Below are 7,112 nucleotides of genomic sequence, written 5' to 3' on the forward strand. Positions count from 1 at the left end.
CACCTCGTCTGTCTCCCCAAGTTTGAAGTTTTTGTTATTAAATATGTTCAATTGTAAAAACGCGTAAATCATTAAGTCGAATAAGTTAAGACATTCAATTTAGGAAAAATTGTATGTATCCAAAGTTAAGTCTGTCAAAGTTACAATTATTATTATTATTATTATTATTATTATTATTATTATTATATAATAAATAGAAAGTTTGGTGTCGAAAGTGACTTATTTGGCCACCTTGTGGCACCGAACTGGTCAGCAAAGTTTGTTTTTGTTTCTTTGGTTTAGTCATCGTAACAAAAACCGAGCAAACGTCAAACTTTTGTGTTTTTTTGCTTTAGTTCCGGATCTACAACAATCGGCTTTTTCTAACGCTCGTGTTTTACCTACTGACATCACCCTATTGGTCCACCTCAACTTTTACACTTTTTTGTATATATTTATTTGGTTTTAATTCCGGTACAATAACACACGCCACCGAAACCGACCGAATTTGCACCGACTTACCAACTCAATACTTGGGTCCGGCAACACTAGGGTTTTACCACAATTCGAGTTTTATTAACCTGATCGACGCAAGTTCGGTCATCGTAATGAACATCACGAAAACCGAGCAAACGTCGATTTTTTTTTCTTTAAGTTCCGGAATTGACAACGATCGGCTTTTACCAACACTCAAGTTTTACCGACTGACGCCACCCTATTGGTCAACCTCAACTTTTATACTTTTTTGGTTTTAATTCCGATACAATAACACACGTCACTGAAACCGACCGAATTTGCGCCGACTTACCGGCTCAATGCTTGGGGACGACAATACTTGGGTTTTACCACAGTCCAAGTTTTACTAACCTGTTTGGCGCAACACGCCGAGTAAAAAACTAGTTACCTACTTGATGTACTGAAAAATTATTTTTTCTCTTTAAATAGTATTCCAATTTTCTTCTAAAAGAATTCTCTTTCACTTTGCTTCTGCTTCACTTGTAGCATGTTTGCTACTTCAACCAGCAAATTGCTCAAAAAAATATTTAACATGATGTTCACGGACACGATGCGCACAAACACGCCCGAACCAAAAAGATGCAAACGCACCACACGCAAATATATACCGAAAATACACTTCGCTACGCAAACAAACACGTCACGCTAAAACTCATGAATATTTCATAGCAAAAGAATTAAAACATAACAATGATTAAAACACCAACACCTAAAGCTTAAAACCAAAATAGACCAAATCTAGCTTAAATAAATTATCATTCAAATCTAAATACTTATTCCCAATAGAACGGAAGCGTTTGAGGAACACCATCATGAGGCGACACGTGATGATGATCCATAATCGAATCAAGACCACCATAACCCGCACCTAGGTGCAATGGGTTAGGTGGCGCTGCAGCAAACGAGCTAGGAGGGTGCATCACATGGCTCAAAGTTGTACACGATGTTTGTGACGGTGATGATGACAGAAGAGAGAGAGCACAGTCTGATTGCACCACCGGCGGCGGCACCACCCGTCCCAGTGGCAGATACCCGTCACCTAACAACTTTTCATAACCGCTACTACTATTGGTATTATTAGCTTCGAAACTAATAAGTTGTTGCTGACCGACTTTTGGCTGGTGGTCGAGTTTAAGGTGTGAACCCGAACCATCATGAAACAGACTGAATTGTTGTTGTCGTTGCTCTCCTTTTAACTTTTTAATGCCTGAAGATGACTCGGGAAATGGGTTTTGTTTTTGGGCCCGGGTTAGGTACGCGGGTTCTTCTTCAGACTTGATCAGCCCGGACCACAGAGGGCTCGTGAGAGTTGTCGTTTGGTATGCGTGTGGACTTGAGAATTGTAACATTGTAGTACCTAATATGTAGCAAAGGTTAAACTTTATTACATTAAATTACATTTTATTTGGTGGTAATTTTGACCCGTTTATTTGTATAATGTAAATTTGTGTTGTGTTTTATCTCAGGCTGGTTAAACAAGTTATGTTTATTACATGAAACATATTAAATCTTTTAACTAAAGATTAAGATTATTATTATTATTATTATTGTAATGATACTTTTATTACAAATATATGCCTAAAGGCACATGTTTAGAAGCATTTAATAAACTTAAATTTTCATATATACAAATGCAATTTTATGTTTATTATCTCATAAGTTTTATCATCATGAAGTTCTTTCCTTGCTTAAATTGGGAATTAAATATTTTCTGAAAAAGTAAATAAATGTTAAAATTGTTGGAATATAAAATAAAAAAAATATTAAATTGTTTCTTATCATTTATCCTAAGATATTACAGTTAGCGCGTTAATTATTAATAAAAATATGCTTCTTAAAGCATTAAATTGATTCTTTATATATTTGTGGGTCAACCCAACCCGTCATGTTTTGACCCATTACCCGACCTGTTTATTTAATTAATAGTACAACAAATTAACACGAACCTTGGTGAGTCGAGAAAAGAGTTGCAGCACGCGAGGTATCAGGTTGAGGCTTTCTTCTCCTTCGGTTATGTCCATCAAGACGTTTTCTACAGCTTCGTTTTCCCTCATCAAATTCCTCTAGTGAATGAAACCTAAACAAACAAATAAATAAAATTATCAGGGGAATGAAGATCAAGAACTGAATAATCACATGTAATGTTTACTGTCAACTAAAAACAAAAATAAATTCATGAACACCATGTAACACAGTACATGTTTCTTTAATGTTTCAATTGATTGCAAGTTGAGCTTTAAATACTTATAAGTTATGGTAGTTGAGATACTTGATGGATCCAAAAGTTTGACCACAATAAGAAAAAAGATTAACATATGCATTAAACTGCCTACTGAGGGTGCAAATAAGCCGAGCTGCTCATTAGCAATTAGAGATCAAACAGACAATAAGCTCGAAACAAGCTGCCTGAACCGAGCCATAGATAAAGTTTGTTTAGTAATCAAGCCTGAGTTCGAGGAAGATCGTTCAGCCTCGTTGACGCTTAATGACCCTTGTATATTTTTAGATTTTAACTCTTTTAGACTTTTATGTATTAATTTCACAGTGCACAACCGAGCTCAAGCCGAGCTTGGGCTCGTTTAAAGTACTCCACATGAGCTCAACCCGAGCTTAGCCCCGTTGAAGGTTTTTCTCATAATATATAAAAGTAGTTAAAAAATGTATAGAGTAATTAAGAAATAATAAACGATCCGAGCTTGAGCCTACTTAGGAGTGTAAATGTGCCAAGCTGCTCGCAAGCTACTTGAGATCAAATTGATAAAAAGCTTGAAACGAGCCGAGCTTTATCAAGCCCAAGCCACAAATAAAGCTCGTTTAGTTATCAAGCCTGGGCCAGAGCCTTGTATGGGAATATCGTTTAGGCTCGTCAAGCGTTGTGTATTTATAAGTTTTAAATCATTTAGACTTCTATATATTAATTTCACACTACACAACGTTTAAGATTTTTCTTAATATATAAATATAGTTAAAAAATTATATAAAGTATTTAAGAAATAATAAATGATCCGAGTCCAAGCAGAGCACGAACTTGAAAAAATGACTCACGAGCCGAACTCGAGCTTTAGGATAAGAGCTCAAAACAAGCCGAGCTCGACCTCCAACCAACAAACAAACAAACCATTAACAATAAAACACAAATGTTTGATTAACCATAAAACACGTACCGACTGCATTGCTGGCAAAACCGTTGCAGCTGACCATTAATAGAAACCTGTGGAGTCTTGGAATGGATTTGACAGACCTTATGGCGCCTATGGTACTCCTTACAGTTACTAAGATCAGCTATACACCCATCCACAAGACAATTACCCCCCGAAATCGAGTTATTTACCGGTCGAGCCCTTTTCGACGATCCTGAAGGTGAAACCGCCATTTTCGAAACACTCGATGAGCCTTTCAGATTACCCGAATCAATTACTTGACCCAGCTTTAAATCCATGTTGGGTATCCTTCCTTGTTCCAATTCTGTGAAATCCCAACAAGGAATCTTCAAATTCCAGTCCATAATAATAATAACAATAATAACAATCTTTACACTTTTTCGCTTTTCGGGTCTTCAAGTTTCGATTTTTATTTGAAATCCATTGATCAAGAAACAGGGGATTTATACAGAGGGTGTTGAATATAAGATTGAAATCAGAGGGTTTACACTTTACAGACCTTTATACTCTGTGAGGCATTTCATCAAACACCTTGTGGGCATTAACAATTTAAGGGTTTTTAACTACAAATTCCCAATAAAAGATTGATAATTGGTAACACAGTTAAAGGGTATCAGGTAGAGAGAGAGAGAAAGTACTTGCAAGAAGTTTAGAAAGAGAGAGAGAGAGAGAGGTGTTTACAGGCTTTAATCTCTGTGAGGCATTTTATCAAACACCTTGTGGGCAATAACAATTTGTGGGTTTTAAACTGTCAATTTCCAATAAAAGATTGATATAATTGATAACAGTTGAAGCCTTGAAGGGTATCAGGTAGAGAGAGAAAACAAAGGGTCTTCAAGTTTCAGTTTTTATTTAAAACTCAGTGAGGCATTTGATCAAACACCTTTTGGGCATAAACAAGTTGATCTTGGATTTGGGGGAAAACAAATTATTATTAATTGATTAATAATAATTATTATTATATTAATAACATTGGAACTTGAAGCAATAAGAAGAATTGGATTTGGAAATCAATGGTGGGGGTGGGTTAATATATGTTTGTTTGTTTATTGATGTTTTGATATAAAGGAAGATGACAGTGACAATATATGTTCTCATAGTAAAAGTTAAAACAAGACAATGGTTATTCAAACATACATCTTATATATTCACATATCCTCTTAACACACATATTATCTCTATATACATTCTATAAAGGGTGTATGAATAACACATTCTTAAAACAATCAAAGGGTTCAAGTACAAATTATTATACAACCTTTTATTTCTTGTTTCTTCTAGTTGTGTTTCACATTTGTTAGGCAATTTTTTCTTTAATACAAGTCAAGTATACTATGCAAATATTAGTCAATAATCTTGCATCATCGCGTGTGTTGCGTTACACGTGAAAACTCATTATACAGACTATATGACTTTGTGTTACACGTGAAAACTCATTATACAGACTATATGACTTTGTCAGTCTAACACATTATATGACGTTTATCATGTGAATAAACACTATCTTATACGGTTTGTGTACACACAATGTTTGTATGATGTCAATGTAAAACGTCATATGACCAGTTTTCTTTAGTGTATTCCGCTATTCCAGTATTGTTATCTTATTATCAAAGTGCTTTCCGGTATATTCTTTAATTATATATCTAGTGTTCCTTGTCTAAACCCTTAATATTTTTATGACACACACTGTATTATCGTATTACGTATCATTAAGTATAGAAAAAGTTTATTATGCTTGTAAATTAGTTAATTTTATGACTTTTCTATTTGGTTAAGTCCTTGTTTTGTAAACAACTTGCTTTTGATTATTTATTTTATAGGGAAATAAACGAAAATACGTCATCTGATAAAGTTATATAAACGGAAATTAAATAAAACCATTTTTTTGAACGGCAAATTTTATTTAACAAACAATCAACATAAACAAAGCTAGTAAGAAGCTAGACGTGATAAAATAAATAAATAAATAATGTATTCATTGTGTTTTGTTACTTCTGACATCGCTAAGATAAATTAATTTGAAGAAAATGCGATAGTTTTCTATAAATTCATTAAGAATATTCTCAAGTATCTTCTTTTAATTTTTTGGACGGCAATATTCTCAAGTTTCTCAAGCTTATTTGTTAAAATATTATGCTTATTTATTGGGTTGTGTTTAAGAATCTCAAGCTTAAGGTTTGCATGTAGATGAAAGTTTTTGTTTGTTTTAAAGAAGTTTACTTAATAGTGCATAAATACACAATAGTGACAAAAATATTTTTTTAACAATTATAAAAAAGTCACAACATTGAAATAATAATGAAACTTTGAATATTTTTATAGTTAGAAAATGAATCAGTAACTTTATTGAAACAATATAAAAATTTGATTATTATTTTTGTTATTTTATTATTTTCTTATAAATAATCCTCTTCATTGATACAGTGTATACGGTGTATGAGGATTTTAATTGCATAAACTTATACTTGAATCGATTTTATATGATAAGTGTATGGACAAAGACTTTGCTAGAAACCAGACTTAGAGGGTGTTTGGGATTTCTTATTTTCCTTAACTTATAACTTATAAACTTTTTGAAAAGTTAATAAGGTGTATAAATTATAAAGTGTTTGGCAAACTATAATGCCTTATTGATTTTAAATTATGGGGAAGGCAAACTAAAGGGGTTTTGAAAAGTTAGGAATTTGTAACTTATTAACTTAATGGATTTGATTTACCTATTACACCCTTTAACTCTCAAAACCCATCACACTTCTTTAAAAAAGAGTGTCATTTTTAGTCATTTTGGTTTTTCTCAACACATAAGCTAACACAAACATTTTTGTACAAACTTATTTTAAAATATTCATAAGTTTATAAGTCATTTAACAAACAGTCTTTTTTCACATAAATAAGCAATCCCAAACACACCCTTAGAGACTGTGTCTAATAAGTAGTTGGCGTGGTGCGTGTTATGGTGGGTCATGTGAAAATTTCGTAATAAACATTTTCGACTCTCTTCTTAATTCCTTGTTTTCTTGGATAAGCTATAGAGAGAGAAAAACTAGTATTAGTTAGCCAAAGTGGATAAAAAGAATCTACTTATTATGTGGTCACTCTTACTCTTTGTTTCTTCTCTAGCTTTTGTTGATTTCGTTCTAACACAACTGTTCAAAATATAAAACTAAACATTTTAAAGTGGACTAATTAAATACCTACGTATCTTGATAAACTCTCACTCTATATTGCTTAAAACACTAAGGGGCTGTTTGGTTTATTTAGATTTGAATGAGCATCTGTCTCATTCACCAACAACAGTAAGTCGGAATGATTCAGACATAATTTTAACCATTCAGATGTTTTTCTGTTTAGAATCAAACAGTCTGAATGAATAAGATGTTTGCATCTGAATGGTTCTATTCAGATGTAAACAAATAGCCCGTAAGACACTTGTGGGTTTATGTTTATTCGAAC

At 33.1% G+C, this 7,112-nt stretch overlaps 1 protein-coding gene across 1 annotated transcript; it reads right to left on the minus strand.

Moving 5' to 3' along the window:
• Positions 1-988: 988 nt before the first annotated feature.
• LOC143567222 (squamosa promoter-binding-like protein 13A) lies at positions 989-4,523 on the minus strand. The gene is made up of 3 exons (XM_077053689.1): positions 3,660-4,523; positions 2,442-2,572; positions 989-1,852 (listed from the first exon to the last, which is right to left on the minus strand). The coding sequence occupies exons 1-3, from the start codon at positions 3,998-4,000 to the stop codon at positions 1,269-1,271; spliced, it is 1,056 nt and encodes a 351-aa protein (XP_076909804.1). The 5' UTR covers positions 4,001-4,523; the 3' UTR covers positions 989-1,268.
• Between the last annotated feature and the right edge of the window lie 2,589 nt (positions 4,524-7,112).

The sequence above is a fragment of the Bidens hawaiensis genome, unplaced genomic scaffold (genome assembly GCF_021521415.1).
Source record: "Bidens hawaiensis isolate Kalapana, Puna unplaced genomic scaffold, B.hawaiensis_p1.1 tig00023240_1, whole genome shotgun sequence".
Lineage (NCBI taxonomy): Eukaryota > Viridiplantae > Streptophyta > Magnoliopsida > Asterales > Asteraceae > Bidens > Bidens hawaiensis.